The 23,997-nt window shown below is 34.5% G+C and overlaps 2 protein-coding genes and 1 pseudogene across 2 annotated transcripts; all 3 read left to right on the forward strand.

The window, feature by feature from the left end:
* Positions 1-2,282: 2,282 nt before the first annotated feature.
* LOC120145206 lies at positions 2,283-5,379 on the forward strand (annotated as a pseudogene).
* Positions 5,380-14,216: 8,837 nt separating this feature from the next.
* On the forward strand, positions 14,217-16,572 carry LOC120145767 (probable xyloglucan endotransglucosylase/hydrolase protein 28). Its single transcript, XM_039159514.1, has 4 exons — positions 14,217-14,444; positions 14,546-14,646; positions 14,989-15,197; positions 15,880-16,572. Exons 1-4 carry the CDS (start codon positions 14,255-14,257, stop codon positions 16,382-16,384), a joined length of 1,005 nt encoding a protein of 334 aa, XP_039015445.1. The 5' UTR covers positions 14,217-14,254; the 3' UTR covers positions 16,385-16,572.
* A 1,736-nt stretch (positions 16,573-18,308) lies between these two features.
* Positions 18,309-23,794, forward strand: LOC120145762 (RNA demethylase ALKBH10B-like). Its single transcript, XM_039159511.1, has 8 exons — positions 18,309-19,226; positions 20,026-20,109; positions 20,525-20,619; positions 20,694-20,811; positions 22,097-22,216; positions 22,392-22,504; positions 22,597-22,751; positions 22,906-23,794. The coding sequence occupies exons 1-8, from the start codon at positions 18,620-18,622 to the stop codon at positions 23,609-23,611; spliced, it is 1,998 nt and encodes a 665-aa protein (XP_039015442.1). The 5' UTR covers positions 18,309-18,619; the 3' UTR covers positions 23,612-23,794.
* The last annotated feature ends 203 nt before the right edge of the window (positions 23,795-23,997 follow it).

Here is a 23,997-nt window from a genome sequence, read left to right on the forward strand (position 1 = left end):
CAGGGAGTTTCATTCGAATGGGACATATAGCAGTGGCATCATCACCAAGAACAGATCCGTCTGCGCTCGATCTTACATTGAAGCTCTAATATTTTCTTCGAGTTCCGTTTTCGATTTCAAATAAACGATACTGATCATGTTACAGGGAGGTGCATTAGCAATGGCTGCTAGCTCCTAAGATTATTTTGCTAGATTCGTAATTTAATGAAACTTAACTAGAGAATAGATGAAAGTAATTGATTGACCTTTGAATTGTTCAAATTAGACTGATTCTCTGTTGATTTATTTTCAAATGTGAACATAAGTCATTTTTATAAGCAAAAATAATGAATGTCAGAAAGCAACTTATAGCGGCAATGTATGTAATAAAACACCGTGTTGACTGTCATGTCTTCGACCAAGTCATTTGTCATTCAATAGTTGGCAAATAAGTGCTCAGACAAATAGTTATCTAATTATTTTTTAAATTATATTTAACGTTAATTTTGGTCATTCGTAGTTAAAAAATAAATAGAATTGTTGACGTGATAATTTTTTTAATCTTTTCATAATGATGTGTATTATCTTATGATGACACATAGACATCGCCGTTAATTTTTTAACGTGTGACCAAAACATAACTAAAAATAACTTTAGTATGGTTTTGAGAAAACATAATAATGAATGACGAATAAAACTAAAGCAATAGTTACTTGACTAAATACACAAATTACCCTTATTATTATTGGTTTCGGAGTTGTTTACGAATTTTGAGGTAGAGCAAATTAGTACTTTACAAAAGCATACTTTGTCACAATTCTTGCTATAAATCATATATATCAGATAACATTTATTATTTAAATTTTTTTTATTATAATAAAAATAAAAATATTAAATATTAGATATATTATATGTTTAGTGACAACTATCAATTTTGAATTATTTAAGTACCTAAACTTTATTTTTTTAAATCATACTTAAAATTAGTTTTTATTTCATATGTACTCTCATTCAAATTAATGTTAACTTTTTGGGGAAAATGAAAGTTTAGAATAAAATAGATAAAAATTGATAGTGCTTAATTTAGGGTTTGATGTGATGGTTTAAGTTTAAATTTTGATTGTAAAATTAAAAACTATTGATTAAAAATTATTGAGAGATTATAATTATTTTTAGAGAATATGAATTTGAGCAGCTAAATTTATTTTGTGGACGTTCTCAATTATTAATAAATGTTATTAATAATATTAATTTATTATTTTAAATTAAGTTTTAATGGATTTTATTTATAGAAATTGATTAAATAATAGACTAAAATGAATAAAATGAATACTTGTAAATACAATTATTCGAACTCAAAATCTTTAAGGAGAACATCATTCCTTGAGGTTTTCAATGGGTGAAACGTAAATATTAAAATTAATATTCAAATTTATTGTTGTAAGAAAAATAAATTGATGAAAGAGTATCATAATAATTTTTTGGGATAAAGTACATAAATAGTCTTTCGATTATAGAACTTTACTTTTTCAAGTCTATCGACTATTAAAGTTAAAATGGTCACTTGATATTCTTATGTTCTAAATTCATCATTTTCGTTAAAAATTGATGGTTGTTATGTTGGACATTAATATGATGACTGATATGATCATTGTTGAGATTGTGTGATCAAATTTTATCATATCACAGTTAATGAGTTAACGTTCAGCTCAGATATCGTCTATTTGTTAACAAAAATGATAGATTTGGAACATAAAGAGTAGTTGAGTGACTTTAGTAACTTTTAAAAGTCGAGAGACTCAACAAAGTAACAATATAGTCGAAAGGTTATTTATAATTTAATAGTCGAGAGACTCAATAAAGTAGTACTTTATAGTTGAAGGACAATTATATTTACCCTAAATTTTAACAATATTTATTTATATTTATTATATAAAATAGGGTAATTACACATTTAGTACAAAACTATCAATTTAATATGTTTTAGTACATAAATTTTTTTTTTTTTTCAAAACTAGACATAATATTTAGTTTTGTTTATTTTAGTATCCCATCAAAAACTTAATGTTAAGCTTGAAAAAAATCGAGAATTAGATATTAAATAGACTAAAATTAATAATTTAAATACTAAACACGTGAACTTTTTAATGATGAATATTAAAATAAAATAAATTTTAATTATAATTTTAAAATACTAAAATTTAATATTAAAAATAAATCAAAACTAATAATTTAACTACTAAATTAATAGTTGCCTTATAAAATATCGGGAAAAAACTGTTTTCTCAGTAGGTTGACACTTGACACTTTGAAGTTTCCAAGCCTTGTTGCAGAGTCTTATGGCGTGTAGTGTGCTTAATCAAAAGCCAAAAGTAAAGCATCCCCTCATACTCTTTTTTTTTTTTTAAATTCCATCTCTCTGTCTATCCCCTTTCTTTCTGGTAAGTTAAGTTTCTCTTTTTGGCCTTATCGTTTCCTTTTTTTGCTCGGCCATGTTTGGAGAGAAAGATCTCTCGAGTAATAATCACTGTGTAAGAGATGAAAGCTCCCAAAGCAAGCTTTCACGTTTGTTTCAAAACAAGGAGAGTCCGGTTGAAAAGATGAGTTTTTCACAAAAGGTATTGATTTTCTCAGAGAATCAAAGGTGGGTCTTGATGGAGGTTACCCTTTACCTAGATCTTCCAAGAACTCACCCTTACCTCTGTGAGAACCCTAAACTGGGTTTTGTTTCCGAGAAAGAGTTTCCCGGAAAAACTTACAAAGGGAAAGAAGTTGCTGATTCCGAGAATTCAAATCAGGATGAGAAATGGGTCGAAAGGGATTTCTTGAATTTAAGTGAAAGCAAAGGGGTTTCTTCCAAAAGAGATGTGGAGGAAGATCTTCATGAGAGAGAGAATTTCAATAGGGAGAAGAGGCCAAAGCTCGAGACTTTGGATCTTCTCTAGCTTTACCCGATGTCTCTCTCTTTAACTGCTTCGAATGCTTTGCAAAATGGCGATCCTTCGACGCAGCATCGGTCTAGGCCTAGTAGGAGTATTCAGTTTGGCACCGTCGACCAACAATAACACGTTGACCACTTGTTCGAACGATTTCACTGCTTCATTGTCTACTCTATTCTGTGCCGTTTTCGCATAATCCTAGCTGCGTTAACTCGGAATTCGACCGAGAATTACGAGTATTCTGTCGGGAAAGATGATCAAATTTGGTGTGGTGGTGAGGGTACTAATGGATCGGTTCATAGTCGGTTTAGGCCGATGGTGATGGAGTTGCTTTGGCCAGTGTGGTGTAGTGGGGGGTTTTCCATGATGCAGCAGCAGGTCAACCGTCATGTGAATAAGGATTCTTGCCATAGTCTCCATAGGATACTAGTTCGGATAATCATTCCTTTTTTCCGTCAGAATTACTCGCTAAGCCGGGTGTAGATAATCATTCAGGGGATTCTAGGAGGAGGGATTCAGAGAATTGGAGAGTTTGGACAGTATGGATGGAGGGAGATCCAGGAAGATTTCTAGACTAGAAAGAATTATTCTCGAGATCGTCTTGAGTCTATACCTGCCGTGCTCAAATGGTGCAGGAGCTGCCTGATGAAACACTTGAATTGACCAAAGAGTACTTGAGGAATCTTATAGCAACCCCAGAAAGGAAGGAAGAATTAGTGGGACTTCAAAGCCGGCTTGAGAGGAGATCTGATCTTACCAAGGAGACACTCTCAAAGTGCTGTAAGGGTCAACTAGAAATCTTAGTTGCAGTGAAAATGGGGCTTAAAAGCTTTTTGTCTGGCAAAGTAGGACTTCCATGACCGAGCTGGTCGAGATATTGTTTACCAGATGCAGGAATCTGAATTGCAAGGTCCTACTGCCTGTTGATGACTGTGATTGCAAGATAGCTCTGGAAATAAAGGGTTTTGCAGTTCTTGTATGTGTCCTGTCTGCTTGACTTTGATTGTGCTAACAATACTTGCAGTTGGGTCGGTTGCGATGTTTGTTCCCATGGTGCCACGTTGCTTGCGGTATTCAGAGGAACCTTATAAAACCAGGTCCTATCAAGGGACCATCCGGGATTACTGAATGCAATTTCATTGCATGGGATCGGCCATGCTTCAAATGTTCGGGTTCGTTAAGGATGTCTTTCTATACTGTGCCAAGGACTGGAGCCACGATACACTGATAAAGGAGTTAGATTGCGTGAGGAAGATTTTCAGGGGCAGTGATGATTCAAAGGGCAAGGAGCTGCACATCAAAGTGATGAGCTGTGCAACCGGCTCCAGAACAAAGCGATGTCCACTTCAGATGCTTGCAACATCATTCTTCAGTTCTTCAACCGTATGTATCATATGCTCTGTCTATATTTTCTCTGCAAACTTGTAGTTATTAGACATCATACGAATTTCTCGATTTCCTGATAACTAGTCGAACCTGGTAGTTAAGTGATTTTGATGATTGAGTGAACTGATTAGCAAAAAAGTTCCTACTGCATGAAATGTGATATGCTTTGATTAGGACCATCCCTGATAATTAGTATACTATTGATTATGGTTTGCCGGTTGCTTTGAACTTATCTTTCTCAAAACATCTATCCTGGTAGATACGAATTATTTTCCTGCATCTTTCATTAATGATATTCAAGTCTCAAGTATTCTTCTCATTTTCCTTTTCGGTCTGCACAAAACAGACATTGATGGTTTAGCAGACTTTCCTCTTACCTCTGGTGCATGCTCAAAAGAGTTAACAGCAACTCAAGTTGACCTTGGTAAAGACGAATCATCTGCGATCCGGGTGCTTCTCGTCAGAAGCTCGTGTTTTACAGAACGAGCACTTCAAGCGGGCACGATTTACCTCAGAACGACCTCCGTCAGAAAGATCTCAAACCTTCTCGCATGAAAGACTAAAGAATGAAGATGAATACCAGCTCGGAAGGTCATCAAACACTGACGGATTCGACAGCATAGAAAGCCTGGTAAGGATCAAGGAAGCAGAAGCGATATTGTTCCAAAGCAAGGCAGACGAAGCACGGAGAGAAGTCGAGAGTTACACGAGTATGATCCGGGCAAAATCCGCAAAGTTGGAAGAAGAGTACACCGAGAAGCTATCGAAACTCTGCTTACAAGAGACCGAGGAAAAGAGGAGGAACAAAATGGAAGAACTAAAGGTTTTGGAACATTCACACTGTGATTACTACAAAATGAAACTAAGAATGCAAGCGAGATCGCCAGTTGTTAGAGAGAATGGAAGCTACAAAGCAACAATGGGCGTAACCCTTTTCCCTTTCTTTAAACTTTCTTCTAATTTATTGCTTAACAATGAATTAAACCCAAACTTGTGTAGTTTGCTTAAGCTTTTTTTTTCTTTAACCTTTGTAAACCATATGCATTTCCTTAATGGATATCCATCGATGAGAGTTGAAACTTGAAAGGGTATCAAAATTTTGTGCTTGTTGCTATCATCATATAGAATAATGGTGATTGGTTGGCGAGAAAATGTTTTGAAGGGAGAATAAAGGGAAAGGTGGGAGGTGAAATGCGGCATTAACAGGTGACGCCCAAATTAAGAACTTGACAACGCACCATTTGTTTGTAGCTTGTGAATTCTGGTCATCTTGGCTGGAGTTTCACTTTGAAATTTGAGCTTGTGGAGCCACCCCATCAACACCCGTGATTTCATGATGATGTTCAACAAGAAATCCCCCATGCAAATAATTTCTTTAAAACAAGGATTAAAGTAAAAATAATTACTCAAACTATACATTTAAAATCCTATCATCTTTTCAGTTAAAAAATTTTTTTTTCACCAACATGATATGACACATTGTAAAAATCTAAATAATTCCAATGTAGACACTAAATAAAAGGCCAAACTTAAAGCATTATTTGATACAACCATTTTGGTTTGATTAATTAAATACAATATGAATTACACATCTAGGCCTGTAAACGAATCGAATACACGAAGGATGTATGTTCATGTTCGTTCATTAATAATAAACGAACATAATCGAACAGATTTTTTTTGTTCATGTTCGTTATTAAGGAATAAACTTGTTCATGTTCGTTCATTTAATAAATAAACGAACACGAACATAAACGTTGGAGACCCTACCTTCGTTGTTCTTTCATGAAAATAGTCGACAATGCAAATCAACCAATCTACGTATTCTAATAAATTCTCCGGCTAAAAGTTGTGACATCAATGCCAGACTTTAGTGGGTTTGTTAATAATAGTCTTTCCGTTGGTAGAGTAGAAAATTTAACAGCATGAAGATTTCGAACGGATATACTTCTTTTCCAAAAGAAGAAATTGAAGGACGATCTGCAACTTTTGGGGTTGCTTATTGCAGGGTTTTGGAACTTTCGATGTGGGAAAACATTGAGATTTGGCAAAGCACAATCCCGACTAATATTACTATATATACCTACGGTTACTCGAAGTGTCACTAATTCTTTTGCAGAGATTAACATAACGCGGAATAAAAGGCTGATCTAAGTATATATTTTATATCATTAGAGTGCGATTAAAGATCAAGTAAGACTATACAAGAAAGAAAAGGTTAAATATTTAACCAAGAAACTAGAATAAAGATAGATACAAATAGATCTGATCGTATCAACAATGAAACACAAAATGAGATCAAATTACCGAAAGACCATGACATGAAAAAAGCTATCTACGAGCGTAAATCGAATATTCAAATCTAATTCGAGAGTCCAAACAGTGAAGATAAAGAAGATAACACATAAGCATTATCATAATCAGTCGCGACAGTGTCAAATCAATCTTTAAAAAATATGAAAACAATAACCAAACGATCGAAAATATGTCAAAATATTAAAAAATGTGCCAAACATAAAAATGTGTCATGCAAACATACTTATTAAAAACAAACAATAAAGACGATATAATTAATGTATCAATAATCTTACATAAATAAAATAATGTAACGTGACATATAATATATAAAAACATATTAATTTATGTAACCTATTATCCTGTTATAGTTGTTGGTATTCGAACCATGATCTAGAATAATAACATTTTTTATTTACTGAATTAAATTAATTTGTGTAAATTTTATTTATTATATTTTGCTAATAAAATAATTAAATTGCAAGTTCGATGTTTTATTTTTTTAAAAGAAAATGATAGCTCAATAATCACCGAGTAAGACCCATATTAATTCCACATGAAAGATTTTGATTATGAATGGAAAATAATTTGAAAATTTAACGATTCAATGGACAAATAAATATAAAATATATGGGAAATTTAATATATGGATTGTGTATATACGTAACCAACACATTAATCAAACCCATTTTAGGACATTCATTCCTTTAGTTAATGATGGAAAAAGATTAGTGCTGTCCATTTAGCAACTTCGTTGCATAAGTCAATGATGCAAACCTAACCACACAACTGATATAATCATCGTTTTTAGGCAAAAATACATCAAAGGTCCCTGTACTTTTGAGAAAATCAGTGTGATCCTCATATTATTTCTTCTCTCAATGTGACCATCCTACTCAGAAAACAAACTCAAGTGGTCATTTGACCAACGTTTTTCGTCATTGATCGTTACAGTGCTAATGTTGATGTGACAGTCCATTTTTCATGTTAGAGTTATCAAATTTAACCCATCTGTCATGTTATCAATCACCATGGACTGCACGTCATGCCACATCAGTTCCTTAATGGTTAACTACGAAAAACGTGGTCAAAGGATCATATTGGGCTTTTTTTTGAGTTGAAGGGTCATATTAAAAGAAAAATAATACGAGAGCCACATTGATATTTTTTTTAAAGAAAAAGTACAAAGATCTCTAATTTTTTATTTTTATATATTAGCTATTTAATTTAAATAGATATTGCAAAAGTTTATGATAAAATAATTTTTTGAATTTAATTTGGAAGTATTAGAAGGGAAAGAGAATATGATGAAGAGATTGGAAGGGGCAGAGAAGATGAAGATTGAAGAAGAAAGACTAATGAAAATGGTGGATTTTGAGTTAAAATAAGTATGGAGGTGAGAGATGAAGATGAAAGAAAATGTTAGGTCAAAATAATGGTCAAACGGTGTCAAGTCAGCAAATAATAGTCCAGATGTATTTTTCGTCACGCCTACTAACGGTAGTTAACACCGAGTGACTATTTTGTAACAAACGATAACGTAGTGATCGATTGTTGACTTTCAATCAGTAGTGGTGAAAACAAACACAAATCCAAACATTAGTGACCATTAGCATAGTTTACCCTAAATTTTAATGGCAGATAACTTGATTAAAACATTAAAATAGTTAGGTAGATGATGAAATTGAAACATCGATGGTCAAATAAAATTGGACAACATTTGAATGGTCACTCATGTAGTTTACCCTAGTTTTAATTTGAATATTGCCTAATCATTCATCTTTCGAGTAAATTACATCATCTCTTTTGTTTTTGGTATCTTATTTGGTCATTGATTTAGAAAAGCAACATTTGATTGTTACAATATTAGTTTAGTCTTTTTTACTAACGTTATCGATCTGTCTTATTTAATTGTTAATTAAGTCATTAACTCGTGTTAGTTTGATGATGTGACATATTAATAAAAATAATTTAAATTTAACTTAATCTTCGAATTTAGATATACTAATCTAACCCTAAATTTAGATAAAAAAATATTAATTTAACTCGTGAGTTTAGATAAATATTAATTTGACTCTTAATTCAATCAAAGTCCTCGTCGCCAGCTGCCTTCACCAGTGTCGGTTGTCGTTACCGATCACTATCGCTTGATGGACCCTACAATTTTAATTCATTCATTTTTATCTCTTAAATACGAATATAATATCTATTTCAACATCTCAGAATTCACAAAACTAATTTAAAATCTTTCAGATTTATTAAAAAATAATTATTAATGGTGAGTAATTGAGTATATAGTAGCTTGTTTCATATTCCATTCCATCATATATGTATATGATTTGGATGGAAGACTGAATCTCTTTCCCCAAATTTATGACTAAACTGCGTGTCGGTTGGTGTTATTGGTATCACCCTCTTTAGTTTGGACGTGGAATTTCGACAACCTTTGTCCGATTCCTCCATTGTTGTCATGTCTACTAGCATTTGTCTTTTACAATTCTTGCATTATGTCAGGACCGCAACCTTGAAGCCGAGTCCAACACCATCCAGCCCGCATTGGCACGCACCAAGGCACTCCAAAGTCCAAACGCATCAAGCCACGAACCTAGATCGCCACAAAACATGCCAAGCCCGTGCAGAATGGGATAAGGCCGAACAACCTGATTCGGGCCCTCCCCAAGCTAATCCGGCTCCCTCTAAGAAAAGGGACTAAGCCACAATCCTTGTTTAAGTAGGACACATCCTTTAGAGTTTAACTTAAGTAGGGATGTACTTTTAGTTAGAGTAGAAGTAGACTTAGCCATCAAGTTTGTAGGGGATTCTCGATATAAAAAGGGGCCTCCCACCTATTATACTCATTCTTCTTTTCTATTGGAAATAAGACTAACCGGCTTCCAAGCCAAATACTCTCGTCCCCTCTATTTCGTCCATATATTTTCTTACGTTCACAACAATTAAGCACCAAGCTTAAGCTTGAAGGCTGCCTTAGCGCCCAGCAACCGAGCAAGCGACTAAGGGCCGCACGGACAGCTAGCCTACACTCTAGCCCGTGTCAATTAGCTTATTCAATTTCAATATTCTCTCCTCACTTTCTCCATTATCAATGACATGCCCGAGAAATTTGCTCTTGTAGGAGTATCATGCGATTTCAAATTCTCGGTGGAAGACGTATGGACTGTCATGCATCTTCGGTTTTCTAACAATATGTATGGAAATGCAGAGTAGAAATAAAAGTTAGCGATGCGGAAGACGCATTGTGATCCATGGTCTTTCTCGAAAAAGTTGAATTTTAGGGTCTTCCCCTAAATTAGGTCATTTGAATATCATTAATTTATTTTTTTAATTTAAAAAATAAAAAAAAATATTACCCATACGGAAGACATTCCCAAAATAGGCAAAGAACAAGGGCTGTGATGGGCTAGAGGATCAAACTTGGGATATTCGTTTCATCGTGGGAAAACTGGTAATTTCAAGCTCACGTGCATGGAATCTAGCATCAACGTCATATCCTATGCAGCAAATTTTATTAAAATACAAAAAGTGTATTATTAAATTTGTTATAATATCAAAACGATTATCTGTAAACAAATAAATACAATAAAAAATACTAATATGAATTAGAAATACAAGTCAAACTCTAACAAATTTTCACCTTGACGTAAATTTTGAAAGTGTGTTTAAGACAAAACATAAATTCGTAAGACATCCAAACTCAACGAAAACAATTTCTCACTCGAACGAACAATTAATTGAAATCTAACATGGTCTCGATAAACGTAAGAATCGAATGATTTTTTTTCTGCCGAAAGCAAATAGGTTATGATTAACGGCGTTGACGTCCGGGGTTAATGCGAATTCATTTGAGGAATTAGCCTAACCCACTGCATGAATGCCCTTAAATGCGCTGTTTTTTAGGTAAATTACAAATTTCATCACTGAACGTTATTCTCTCTCTTATTTTGATCACTGATTTTTTTGTCACTGAACACTTCTCTTATTTGGTCATTACACCGTTAAATAGTTAACGGTGTTAAAAACGATGTTTTAAAAAAATTCACCAAATTGACGTTGTTTTGCATCTATATAACAACTCATTTAACGTCGTTAACTATTAGTGGTTGAGTGACCAAAAAATTCAATGTATTAAGCGGTAAAATGGAAATATTTAAAGTTCACTGAGTGAAATAGGAAAATGATAGAGTTCAGTTACCAAATTTGTATTTTACCGTTATTTTTTATCTTCTTCAATGGGCAATGGAAAATTTTCAATTGGTAAAAGATTTAGGCTTAATACAAAAATAAATGCAAATTATGTCTAAAAAACGTTTTAGTGCCTAAAGATTTTTTTTCTAAAAATATGTGTCTAATGTATCAAACGTTACACTTTAGGTGTTTGACCTTAACATTATTAAATATCTTTGTTAAGTGACACGTGTCACATTTTGGTATTTTTGAGAATTTATTTTAAAAATATTTTTTATTAAAAAAATATAATAGCCCCCCACCCGTTGTTCATCCGCTCTTCCCCCTTCCCCTTCCCCTTCTGTAGCCGTAGGTTGATCGTCACTGACTGTCACCGCCATTTTCATCAACACCAACGTTGACCCTCGATCAAACCCTAATTGATCTTTCATCTTAATCTACCACCGTTTGTCGTGAAGAGTATTCAAATGTTCGTCGGATTCCAAGTCACAGTCGTCGTTCTTCATCGATTATGACCGATTTCGACATCCAAAAGCCACACCGCCGCCATCATTCTAACCACAGTATAATTCTGATCAAAAGTTAATCTTTCGATGATGACGATAATACCCGAATATGATTGAAAACCGTTTGGATTAGGAAATTAAAATATGAAATTAGGGATTTTGATATTGAGGATTTTAGATTTAGATAATTTTGTGATGGTCGGCGACAAGTGAATGATTGTTTGACGATGACGATGGTGGCGAAAATTGACTGGTAACAATTGTTAATGGTTGGAGATGACAAGTGATAGCTATGAAGGGAAAAAGAGAGATTAGGGTGAGGTTGATTTTTTTCTTTTTTAATTAAAAATAATTTTTTATTATTAAAAAAAATAAATGATAAACACCTAAAAATATAATAAAAAATGACAAACACCTATTTTCTTAACGAAAAATTCTTTACACTTATTTTTTAATTAATAGATATATTTATTGTTATCATCAAAAGTGCAACGGCTAGTATGTGATGACGTGGAAGGAGACAATATGTCATGTCAGCTCAGAGAACCCTTCAACTGTGTGGAGTACTAGGATGACATTTGACCCCTTCAGTATATTATTGGTGAAATTTCTTAAAGATCCTTTTGGTTTCAAAATTTGATAAATCGGTCCTAAAAAATAGCCCTTATTAATCCCAAAAGTGAGATTATCAATGAGACACTAACAAATTCAATCGCCAATGTTTACGCATGATGTTAACTTGATCGTGATATCAAAACCTTCAACACATGAGTTGGAAATTTTAAAAAAATTATTAACCTTGTGATAAATTTGACTATTCAAATCAACTAATTATAATCAAAATTATTTATTATAAAATACGATCAAACTGATATTAATATCATACTCGATGATAATATGTAGGTCATGACGTCTATATATGGTTTACCCTTTCTAAGGGCTAACCCTTCAATACTCCACATCATTCATTTGATTATTTACTTTTGAAATGATTCATCACAAGTCCACGTGACCTGTCAGAGTTAAACACGTAGTTAGACAACTATATTTATTTAACCTATAAACATACAAATAATCATCATAATTTTATATATGACATTTACTATCACTATAAAATTCTTCAACCAAAACTAAGAAAGGGGTCCTTTTGACTCTTTCTTCCTTTGGATTCATTTTCTCCGGATATGCAAAATCATATCACATTAATCTTCTGGACATCTATCTTTGACAATTTTTTATTCGAATGAAAAATGATGAATCATTTATAGTCGTTACGACCCAACTATTATGACCAACAATACTAGAATCAATTATATATTTAATTACACGATTTGATTGCATAAATATCAGTTTAGTTATTGTTTATATAGTATCGATCAGAATTAATTGATTAATAAATTCAAATATCGATTGTTATAAAAAAGGCATAATCTCAGGTGGCGTTAGTTAAGAAATGGTCCGCTTGCAGTTGTACAGTTAATGCAATGACGTTTTCTTATTGCCACATACACATATACAAAGGAACAAACTTTTGGACCGTTGACTTTTATTGGAAACAACACGTAGCTGCGCCGATTTTAACCCGTTTATATTTTGCCACGTGGCAAGCCGAAACACGGGCCCCACGCGATTCTCGTCTCTTTGATGATGGGATTTAAGGTGGAGGGCGCAGCGGCCACCTTTCACGCTTTTGGGTTTTGGTTTTTCTTCGTTTCCATAATCGTCCTCTCCTGGTCGTGAAATATTTACATCGTGCAGCCACGGGAAAGTCGTGGTTTGATCAGTAATATGCGTGGGGCACTTAAGGGTATTTTAGGAATCATGTGACACGCGCCGCCGCTGTGGGGGCGGGTTTCTAAAGCAAAGGAAGCGTTCCGTGTTGAAAATCAGTTCTATCAAATAAATTTATAAATAAACTATTCAGTATCTAAATTATTATTTTTAAGTCTGTTTTATTATTTAATTTTTTTTAAATTATATTTAATATTTAATATTCATTTTATTTTAGTATTTGAAGTTAAAAACTTAACACGTTTAGTATCTATATTATCAATTTTGGCCTGTTTCAGTATATAAACTTTTAATTTTTTCAAAACTTAACGTTAAATTTTGAACGAGTACTGAAATGACGAAAAAACTAAAGTTTTTAACAACAAAATACTAAATGAAATAAAAACTAAACTTTAAGTATAATTTTGAAAAAATTGAAAGTTTAGATATTAAAATAGACCAAAGATGATAGTGTAGGTATTAAACACGTAGTTTATCCTAAATTTATTTAGCTTTGATTTATTTAATTAAAAATTAAAGTTATACAAATATTTTATAGACATTAATATTTAAATTCGGGTCATCGAGAGATAATTTGTCACTTGATGTTAATTAGTAGGATTTTTTAATACTAGATTAATGCTAAATGTAGTCAATCAGATGATATTCCATAGGATATACTCTATATTTATGTTTTTATCTTAGTATAAATTTAAATAAATTAATATTAAGTTTCAGATTTGATTTTAAATACTAATTTATTTCTCAAAATAAAATTAAAACCAATCATATGAAAGCATGCAAATTAGAAAATAAATTTAGTCTTGTGATAAGTTGGTCTTGGAAAGTAATTTTTTTAATTACATTAAATTATTTGAAAATAAGTAAATAAATAAATAAAAACAAGCATTTTGTTTTCAGGACATGCTTGTAAAAAGGGTTCATGCCTACTGACCCTGTCCTGAATTCTGAGTTCGTCTACTTTGATTTCTCAAACCTCCTTTTACCAAACCATGGATATTTAAGACCCTAAATTAATATTTATTGTTTATATTTATCAATATTATTCCTTTCGTCTTCTTCCTTATTACTCATCTCTTTCTCTTATAATCTATACTCTCAAAGACCTAAAATTTTACAGCCAAATTCCAACAAGGAAAAAACCAAAACATAGGGATGAAGCTAACTTATCTGGGTTGTTCTTTGTTTTTGGTTTTGGCTCTGGTTTCTGTTCTTGCTTCTGGGTCTGAAAAGGGACTCCCGATTCTTACATTCGATGAAGGGTATAATCAGTTGTTTGGAGATGATAATCTTGTTTTACATAGAGATGGTAAAGCTGTTCACTTGACTTTGGATGAGAGAACAGGTTTGTTTGTTTTCGGCTGTTTTGTTTTCTGGGTTTTTTTTCTTCCTTTCTTGTTTTATTGAAAGTAAAGATTTTTCCTTTGATGTTGGTGAGCAAAACAGGGTCTGGATTTGTTTCTCAAGACCTTTACTTGCATGGTTACTTCAGTGCTTCGATCAAGTTGCCTGCTGATTATACTGCTGGAGTCGTGGTTGCATTCTATGTGCGTTCATCTATGTTCTTCATAAATCCGTTTTTTATAATCTTGTGGTTTCCGTTTAGTGTAAATTATAGTGATTAAAATTCTGATCAAACTAATTTGACTCGATGAGTTTGTCAACCCCCCCCCCCCAGATTTCTGTTTAAGAATCCGATCAAAATCCACACGAGTATGAACATGTTAAAGTTGCCTCTGTTGATTAAATTTTGTGGTGGATTCCAGATAGCTTCCGCTTTTCCCAATATGTTATATTGTTGCAGAGATTTCCATTTTCAAGGAGATGACTCCTGGGAAATGAATTAGATGAATGTCCTGAAAATGGATTCTTCTTTTATGTGATAACAGATGTCAAATGGTGATATATTCGAGAAGAACCACGACGAAATAGATTTCGAGTTCTTGGGTAACATCAGAGGTAAAGATTGGAGAATTCAGACCAATGTTTATGGCAATGGAAGCACCGATGTTGGCAGAGAAGAAAGATACAGTCTTTGGTTCGATCCTGCTGATGATTTCCATCAGTACACCATTCTCTGGACTGATTCACACATCATGTAAGCATCTAAAATCTATGCTCACGTAACTCGTATTCAGCGAACATGGATACGAGAAGATTACCCTTTCATGGTCCTCCGCATATATGTGTCGAGACTTGCATCCTGAGTCCGAATATCATAGGCTCTCACCATCTCCCCTATGATCCCGCTGATGATTTCCATCAGTACACCATTCTCTGGACTGATTCTCACATCATGTGAGCATAAAAAATCCATGCTCAGGTAACTCGTATTCAACGAACATGGATCCGGGAATATTACCCCTTACAGATCCTCCGAATACATGTGTCCAGACTTGCATCCCAAGTCCGAATATCATAGGCTCTCACCATCTCTCCTATAATTTGTTGTCGTGTTGCTTTCCATTTTCCACTATAGGTTAAATCCTTTAGTTTTCATCTCTGCTCCATCCACATCAGTTTTTAACCACTGAAATGTATGATTTAGGTGTTGATGCTTCTATAGTGATTTAGGGTTGGATTTCTTGTTTTGCTATGTTTATTATATTAAACAACGTGAACTCTGGGTTTTGCTTCTAATGGCATCCCCTGTTTCTTCCCTCTCTAGTTTTTTTCTTATAATAGCATAACTAAATTGTCCGTTTATACGTTACGTGGACTCGTGAATGAGTGTCGGATACATGTACGTATCTGACATGGATATGTTTTTGTTTTTGCAGATTTTATGTGGACAATATCCCCATTAGAGAGTTCAAAAGAACAGCTGCAATGGGTGGAGATTTCCCCTCCAAGCCAATGTCTTTGTATGCTACAATATGGGATGGATCTGATTGGGCTACAAATGGTGGCAAATACAGAGTCGATTACAAATACGCTCCTTACTTAGCCGAATTCTCAGATTTGATCCTTCAAGGCTGTGCGGTTGATCCGATCGAGTTCTTGTCAAAGAGGTGCGACAACGTTCAAAGTCTGGAACAACTCATGACCGGTATCACCCCGTCGCGAAGAAGCAAGATGGGTAGCTTTAGGAGGAAGCACATGACATACTCTTATTGCTATGACCAAACCAGATACAAAGTCCCTCCTCAAGAATGCTTGTTCAATCCCCAAGAGGCCAAACGACTAAAGAAGTTCGATCCAGTCACGTTCGGAGGAGGCAGGCGCCACAATGGGAAACGACACCACCGCAGCCGAGCAAGCCGGTCCGAGGCTGATTCCATTTAATAAAAATAAGATCTTGCATCATGATATAGTTGGGGGGGGGGGTCAGTTTTGTGTATAGAGAGAGGTGATAGCAGATATACAAACATATCTTCCATATGTTAAAGTTTCCCAGTCCATTTTTATCGTTTATGTTGACTCTCTATAGCTTTTACAGATTGGGCTCAATAAAATATTTTTCTTTTTCCTTTTTTTTAATTTTAAGTTTCAATTTCTGTTTTTTTATTGAAGAAAATACTTCATAAATAAATATAATGAAAATATACATATTATTTAAAAATAATTTATCAAACTCTAGAATATAAATATTCAATTAGACCATACATATGATTGCGTGATCTCTAAGCCATTTTTGCTCATCTTCACTCTCTCACACAGAAAAGTTCACTTCTTTTCCACCCAAAATACGATTAAACCCAAAAACCTAAGTTGACATTTGGTTTGATGGAATCACTAAGAATTGGTGGGAATTAAAATCCAATTTCATCATTTTCTCATGTTTAGTTCAAGTTTTTCAAGGGAATTGGAATCTCTGATGGAATTCAATTCCATCAATTAAGGGAAAGTGAATTCCATCCAAAAATGGATGAAATTCAATTCTCTTGTTAGAGGGAATTGAAATTTGATCATACTACCCTCATCAATCATTTGGTAATTTATTTATATATTGAATAAAAATATTTTTTTATTATTTTGGGTCGGGGTTCTAATTTATATATTCGGGTCGGGTCGGGTCGAGTGAAATTTTATTATGGTCGGGTCGGATCGAGTTTTTTTAAGTGTGATATTCGGGTCGGGTCGGGTTCGGGTTTAGGGTGAAAAAAACCAGACCGACCCGAAAATATATAATTAAGGTCGGATCAGATTAAGTCACTATTTTTATTAAATAAAAATAATTTTTTTATTATTTCGGGTCGGTCGGGTTGGATTTCTAATTCATATATTCGGGTCGGGTCGGATGAAACTTTATTTTGTTCGGGTCGGGTCGGGTTTTTTAAGTGTGATATTCGGGTCGGGTCGGGTTTAGGGTTTAGGGTGAAAAAATCGGGCCGACCCGAAAATATATATAATTCGGGTCGGGTAGGATTAATTCACTGTTTTTATTAAATAAAAATAATTTTTTTATTATTTCGGGTCGGGTCGGATTTTTTAAGTGTGATATTCGGGTCGGGTTTTTTTAAGCGTGATATTCGGATCAGGTCGGGTTCGGGTTTAGGGTGAAAAAAACCGGACCGACCCGAAAAATATATATAATTTTACCTTATATATTTAGGAATAATTACAATAATACCCCTCTATATATAATTTTTTTCAATTAAGTCAATATTTTTATTGAATAAAAATATTTTTATTATTATTTTGAGTCGTTTCGGGTCGAGTTTCTAATTTATATATTAAATACAAATAGTTTTTGATATATTTTTTGGTAACTAATTAATATACTCCGATTGGAATATATCGAAATATTGTTTTATATTTTGATAACTTATTAACATATTTTGATTGCGATGATTTTAACTTATAATGTTTATTAGCATGATTTTTATAATTTATTGAAATGAATAATCAATCAATAAAATGAAAATTTGATATTTTTTTAATTTTTTATAATATATTACTACACGTAAGTTGTAAAATAAATTAAAATAAAGAAGAAAAAAAGAAGGACAATTCTATCATTTTACATTACTGAAATCAAATTCATCTGACATATATGCGAACCAAACAAAATATGAAATTAGATTCTAATTCCTACATATTCCAATTCCTTCACAGATTTTAATTCTCTTATATACATTCTAGCGAACCAAACGCGACCTAAGTCTATACTTTTCTTTTCTTTCTTTTTTAAAAAAAGGTTTCTTTGGCACTCACGTCAGTGTGTTGAACCACTGTACAAAGACCCATTTTTCCCCAGATCTGACTAAACTAGACCAACCCCAATTTCCATATTTTATTTCGTCATTGCTTTCTCTCCTTACCCACCCAAACCCTTTTCCCATTGCGAATCTTCCATTAGATCGGGTTAAATCCAGCAAACAAGGAAATAAAAGAAACCCATTTGTTTTTTGTTTCACGGAATTGTTTAAGTCGAGTTATTTAAAGAGCTAACGTGATCCGATTGGATTTTGTGAGATTTATATTGATTAGATCTGAATTACGGGTATTTTAGCTCATACATGTTTTAGTACTCTGGGTTTATTGTTGAATTGGTTTAGAGAGGTTTGTTTTTCCTCAATGTCAATGCCATCGGGAAATGTAGTTTTATCAAATAAAATGCAGTTTCCTGCGCCTGCAGCTGCCGAATCTGGCAGTGGCGGCGGTTCTGGTCGAGTCGTAGGTGGTGTTGGTGGAGGAGGAGAGATCCATCAGCATCAGCTTCGGCAATGGCTCCCCGATGAGCGTGACGGCTTTATCTATTGGTTGCGAGGGGAATTCGCCGCTGCCAATGCTATGATTGACTTCCTCTGTCAACATTTGCGTGAGGTCGGCGATGTCGGGGAGTATGAAGCCGTCGTAGCTTGCATTCAACAAAGGAGATGCTATTGGAACCCCGTGCTTCATATGCAGCAATACTTTTCGGTTGCTGAAGTTTCGCAGGCGCTTCGACAGGTTATGTGGAGACGGAGAGAAAGGCATTATGATCAAGGGAAGGCTGGGGGAAAGGAATTTAGAAGATCCGGCATCGGGTTTAAGGGGCATAGGATGGAAGTGGCTAAAGAAGTGCATAATTCTGGGGTGGATAGTGATGGGAATTCGACTGTCACCGCTGTTTCCGACCGCAACGAGAAACGGAGTGAGGAAGTTAGACCAAGTTGTGGAGTTGCAAAGGCGGAGGATAAGAGCATGGCCTCGGTTGTCACTGAGGATAAAAAAGGTAACTACTTGGCTCATGTTTCTTTTTCATATGTTTTACTTACATTGTGGTGAAATTGAATGATGTATTGTATTGTTAGCTTGATATGTTTGGTCATCTATTTTTGATGGAGATGACTGGAATTTGTATCTACTTGCTTAAAAAGGATGTTGTATCTGTCTATGCTGTATATGCTTTCTTTCTTGGATTTGGCAAATTGTCCTAAACTAGAAAGTAATAGTTTGTTTTTTTGGTAAGTTTTCTATTAAAATTAAAGGATTTTAAAGCAAGCTTTTTTAATTGGAAATTGCTATCACATTCCATGCTTGCCACTTGGACTTGAATATTCATATACCTACATACCTAATTAACAGTTGGGGATTGTTAAAAATATATAAGAGGCGTGCATTTAATTAACTAGTTTGCAATCTTAGAGAGGATGAAAACTCATACTTTATTACCAAATCTTGTGGAGGATAAATAACTTGGAGTGTCATGTTGTGAAAAGTATTTGTTTGACATACTTTTATCTTTTAAGGAATCCCAATAGAGCCTTTCTAAATTTAATTAGAATTGTGTTTTAGCATGGGACATTTTATTATATCAGTTCCAAAGGCAATCATCCTGGTTTTTCCTTTTAACTTTCAAGGAAATTTTCTTTTGTTGTTGTTGAAGGTTCTTTTGATTCATTTTTAAGCTTTCTTTGTGATACCACATTGGCTAATAATTAATTTTTTTTTCAGAAAAAGTTAATTGATACACTTTCATTGTAATTATGTATCGTACTCAGATGTTGGTTCCAAACCTCATGCTGATAATACAGAACCTGGAACTCAGGATGTGAATGGAGGGTACACATCAAGCTATAAAGGTACCATTTTTGTTATCGGTTGCCTTTTAGCTCTTAGAAGATCCTGAACTTGGAAGTTTCTCTATGTATGAGTATTGAGTCTTGGTGTTGTGCATTTAAGGTTCACTTGTACTTTTTGTCTATTTGTCTATGAGTATTTAAGGTTCAAGGCCAAGACTTGAACTTTTCCAATTGTATTTGTCTATTTTTAGGAAAAAAAAATGAAAAAGAAAATCATCTCTTTCTCATAGCTCGGAAGGGTGGGAATTAACTGGGTAAGGTATTTAGCTATTGCACGTTTGATTCAATACCTGCACAATATGTTGAACGCTTGAACTCATATTTCAGGTTTTCTGAATAATTCCTTAGCGTTTAACACTGATTTCACTATGTTCTTTCTTATTAATATATATCTTTTCTATTAATGATCTTTTAGGGAAAGATCTACATTCCTCCCAAAATAAGAATGGAAAGCAGAATGCTACCGGTCCAAAAACTTTTGTTTGCAACGAGATGTTAGACGGAAAAATGGTAATGCTGTACTATCCCACCCCCTTCCTCCACTAATGTTTCAACTTCTTATAAGCCTTTATTTGTATGTTAAGGTCAATGTGGTGGATGGGCTAAAATTGTACGAGGAACTGTTTGATGAGAAGGAAGCTTCAAATCTTGTCTCGTTGGTAAATGATTTAAGGGCCGCAGGGAAAAGAGGAGAATTTCAAGGCAAGTAATCTTGCAAGTTCATTTTTTTCTTGGTCTAGCTAGAAGGAAGTAACTTTAATAAATTGCATTTGTTCCTTGGAAACTTCTACTTGTTCCTTGGTTACTTTTATCTATAGGGCCGATTTTTCAAATTTCTGATGCAATGAGAATGGAAAGAAATATGAATGATCAATTCCACATAAAGAAAAGTTCGTATTTCTTTTTGTAATGTATGCTTTACTGGAGTAACCTATTTAGTGTGGAATGATATCTGAGCTGTTATTCTATTGGACTTATGCTTTAAATGCTTGCATGGGTTGACCATGTGAGTGGCTGGTCAAAAGGGCTCATAGCTTGGCTGTCCTATTGGCAAACATGATCTTCTGACCTTTATGGATTTGTATTTTCTCGTTAGCTTTGTTTCCAAGTAGAACTAGACCATGAATATGATCATTAAAAATAGGTCTGAATATTGAACAATTTTCAGGTTGGGTCAATCTTCTGTTATGTAATTGAACCTACAGCATCTCCTGCTATAACTCACTTTACTATACTGTAAATCATGGTTCTTTTTGTTTATCTATTACTACTATTATTCTTGCATGCTATAACTTCTTGGAACGGGTAGAGATTGCATGTTAGTTTATGTTTGGCTCCATTATAACATTCAGGTTTTTCTCTATTCTAGAACTTTCTATTGAACATGATACCAATTGCCTGGGATTAATATGATGAGTACATTGTTTATTATAACGACGAGACAAAAAAGTGTTAGAAAAAGGACAGCATCTTGGTGGTGGGCATTGGAAAACTCTCAGTTTCCTTGAACCACTTGTGAGGATATATATAGCTTAGCTTGCTTGTATCAGTAAGCTAGATGTATTTTGAATCATAAGAGATGTGAATAATCTCTACTTTTCATGATAATCACGGTGTCTGCCTGCATGTAAATTGACCGATGCATGTTTATTTTGTTGTATAAATCTCAGCTAGAACTTAGCTCTGTAGGGCAGTCACAATAATTAGCCTATAAATTTCTATTCGATTCTTGCTTCAGTTGGAAATTTTTAACTGTTTAGCATGGTTTCCCTTGCTCCGATGCAACTGCAAGGAACTCTATTATGTGGAGTTAAGGTATCCCAACTTCCAAAAGAAAAAAGTGTTTACGACATGAGAATATTGGAAAATAAGACCTAGACAAGCTGAAATGTACGAACAAAATAGCTGGTTCCTTTTTACTTCACATTTATTTGCATTCTGATATCAGTAAAAGCTGAATTGTTAAGTAATAATTTACGAGAAGCAGGTCAGACATATGTGGCTTCAAAGAAGCCAATGAAGGGACATGGTAGAGAGATGATCCAGTTGGGCCTTCCAATCGGCGATGCACCTCTGGACGATGAAACTGCTGCAGGGAGTTCCAAAGGCATGTTTTTGTGAACTGCCTTCCCCTCCTTAACCCCCCCCCCCAAACACACAACACCCCACAATCACACACATGCACAAAGATAGTAACTAAATACATATTTATTTATCGATTGATAATTGCTTTTAAAATAACTATACTTCAATTGCTTTCTAATTTGATTGAGCTTTACCAGAGCGGAGAGTCGAAGCTATTCCCTCCTTGCTGCAAGATGTTATTGAACGCTTGGTCACCTTGCAAGTTATAACTTCAAAGCCGGACTCTTGCATCATTGATGTCTATAATGAGGTAGGTAATGATGGTGCTTCTGGTGGTTTTGCTTGCATGAAATGAGCTTAAGTGTTAATACTAATACTAAGTTTTTCTTTTTAAATTTCAAGGGGGATCATTCACCGCCTCATACCATACCACCTTGGTATGGGAAACCCGCTTGCATCATGTTCTTGACCGAGTGCGATATTACTGTTGGAAGAGTAATTGCATTTGATCATCCTGGGGACTTTAGAGGCTCTCTAAAGCTTTCTCTTGCACCAGGGTAATTATTTAACTGTTTTCTCTCGATCCTTATCTCACAACCCTTCAATGTGCTCGGAGAACAGTGCATGTTTAGAATTGAATAATATCTATATAAAATTTTTCCCCAGATTACATATTTTGATAATTTTCCTAATTCCATAACTATCATGCAGTTCTATACTTATGATGCAAGGAAAATCAGCTGATTTCACCAAACATGCACTTCCTTCCGTCCGAAAGCAACGCATACTGATCACTTTTACTAAGTATCAACCAAAGAAAATCATGACTGACAACCAGAGGCTTTCTTCACCTTCGGTTTCTCAGCCATCAAAATGGGGTCCGCCACCTAGTAGATCAACCAATCATTTTCGCCCTTCTGCCGGTGCCAAGCCTTATACAGCAATACCAACAACGGTTGTATTCCCGGCTACACCAAATTGCCCACAAATTCCACCCCCAAATGGTGTTCAACCTTTATTTGTGCCCGCTCCAGTTCCTCCTGCAATACCTTTTCATGCTCCGGTTCCTATCCCACCTGGTTCAACTGGGTGGCCGGCTCCTCCTCCAAGGCATCCTCCACCTCGGTTACCTATTCCCGGCACTGGAGTTTTCCTTCCTCCACCAGGCTCCAGTAATTCATCAGCGCAGGAGTTAGCAACTGTAACCGAACTTAATATCCCTGCAGACACAACTTGCCAACCGGAAAAAGAGAACTGCATTGGGAAAGCCAATCTTCATACAACTTCAACTAATGGGAGGTTTGATGAAAAATCTCCGAAACAAGACTGCAACGGAAGTGTAGAGGGAACTGGCAATGTGGTAGCTGTGAAGGAAGAACAACAATGTACCGGCAATAATGTCGAGCAAACCAGCTAGTAGTTCAGTTCAGAGAAAGAGAGGGAAGGAAAAAGAGGTAGCCAGGTAGGCTCTGAACTGCAATTAGTTTAAAGAGCGGCAACCTTTGAGACTTAAATGTTTTCTTTTTGTTATCTTATCATATGAAATTCACACGCTAGGTGGATACTCCATACCCTTATTTAACTTTGGTTCTTATTAAAATCTTGTTTACAAGTTCTGTTACTAATTTTTTTGAAGTGTAGGCTATCTGTGAATTCTCCCTGTCAAATGTATACAGGGACTAAGAGCAAAATTAGACCTATTAAAATATAGACTATATTCCATAGTTCATCCAAGTAACTTCGGTGGTAAAAGAATTATTGTTATTACTTAAGGTCTCGGGTTCGAGCATCAGAAATGCCAGG

Source organism: Hibiscus syriacus, unplaced genomic scaffold, assembly GCF_006381635.1.
Source record: "Hibiscus syriacus cultivar Baekdansim isolate YM2019G1 unplaced genomic scaffold, ASM638163v2 tig00110893_pilon, whole genome shotgun sequence".
NCBI lineage: Eukaryota > Viridiplantae > Streptophyta > Magnoliopsida > Malvales > Malvaceae > Hibiscus > Hibiscus syriacus.